This window comes from Nematolebias whitei, chromosome 3, assembly GCF_014905685.2.
Source record: "Nematolebias whitei isolate Nwh7 chromosome 3, NemWhi1, whole genome shotgun sequence".
Taxonomy (NCBI): Eukaryota; Metazoa; Chordata; class Actinopteri; order Cyprinodontiformes; family Rivulidae; genus Nematolebias; species Nematolebias whitei.
Window position 1 is genome coordinate 37,631,132 of NC_056500.1, and position 1,403 is coordinate 37,632,534.

Consider the following 1,403-nt stretch of genomic DNA (forward strand, 5'->3'; position numbering starts at 1 on the left):
GTTGACTGCTGATGAAGTTGCAATGAGTGGAGGTGAAGTTGCATTGAATGCAGGTGAGGTCATGTTGACTGCTGATGAAGTTGCAATGAGTGGAGCTGAAGTTGCATTGAGTGGAGCTGAAGTTGCATTGAGTGGAGGTGAGGTCATGTTGACTGCTGGTGAAGTTGCATTGAGTGGAGGTGAGGTCATGTTGACTGCTGGTGAAGTTGCAGTGAGTGGAGGTGAAGTTGCATTGATTGCTGGTGAAGTTGCACTGACTGGTGAAGAATTTGCAGTGAGTGGAGGTGAGGTCATGTTGACTGTTACTGAATTTGCTTTGATTTAGTTAGCGTAAAGTAGTGGTTGTTTTGCTTTTGATTTTATAATATCTTATTTCAAATAAGTTGAAAGGTTTTTATCATTTTAAACAAATAATGCTAGAACCATTGCTTCTTAAATGGATAATACAATATACTAAAAGTTAAATAAATATCAATTCAATATGTTGCGTCATAAAATTACCTGTTAATGATGTTGAATTCACTGGTGTTGCAGCTGTAGTTGTAGCTGGTACTGGAGTTGTAGCTGAAACAGCTATAAAAATACGGAATATGTGATTATGCTTTAGAAATTGCAAATTGTTGACATTTTGTAATTGCATGAGTCCTTACTTGTTGCTAAAACACTAGATGTGTTGAGAGGAAGGGTGAAATTTCCACCAGAGGAAGCATTCACCAACGTTTGAGCCACATCATTGGTATTTGGTAGAACTGTCACATTATTGAATATCAGATCAGCATCTACTACGATGGATCCTTGTCTGCAACAAAAAAATCAATTTCTTTTTTCAGTTGCAATTGCAATTACAGTCATAGTTCAGTTCTTTAAATCAAAATATTGTGCAAGTATAAAGTTCAGAGTATAAAAAATAAACAATTTAACTAATTTCTATTAACATTCATGCATTATTATCTAAATAATATTAGACAAAAAGTCACAATCTTTGGACCTTTGTAAAGCTGTAGAAACTTATTATGTCATCAAACATTATAACTTATAAAAATGGAACTTGTAGAAATTTATGTTTGTACCTGAACTCCTTGACAACACTTCGTTTGTAACGTTCCCCATATTTGATTCCATAAACAGTGTCAAGCTAGTTTTTCAAAGAAAAAAAAAACATATTAATACATTTTACAAAGGTATTTGTTTTATTGCAGCACTGTAATTCTTTTAATAATACTAATGAAAGCTTTTGTTAAATCATGACAGTACTTTAAATCTTAAAACGAGTCATACTTATTTATATGGCTCATGTATAGAATCACATGATTAAAAAACTGAAATATTTTTGTCTGTCTGTCTAAACACACAAATACGCACACACACACACACACACACACACACACACACACACACACACA

At 33.6% G+C, this 1,403-nt stretch overlaps 1 protein-coding gene across 1 annotated transcript in view; it reads right to left on the reverse strand.

The window, feature by feature from the left end:
* The window catches only part of LOC119407499 (mucin-2), a gene marked incomplete at its 5' end in the record, with an annotated part of 4,391 nt that extends 3,256 nt beyond the window's left edge, over positions 1–1,135 (reverse strand). Inside the window, 4 exon segments of the mRNA XM_037674324.1 lie at positions 18–257; positions 502–573; positions 651–799; positions 1,071–1,135. Of these exon segments, the coding sequence (XP_037530252.1) occupies positions 18–189 (172 nt within the window).
* Between the last annotated feature and the right edge of the window lie 268 nt (positions 1,136–1,403).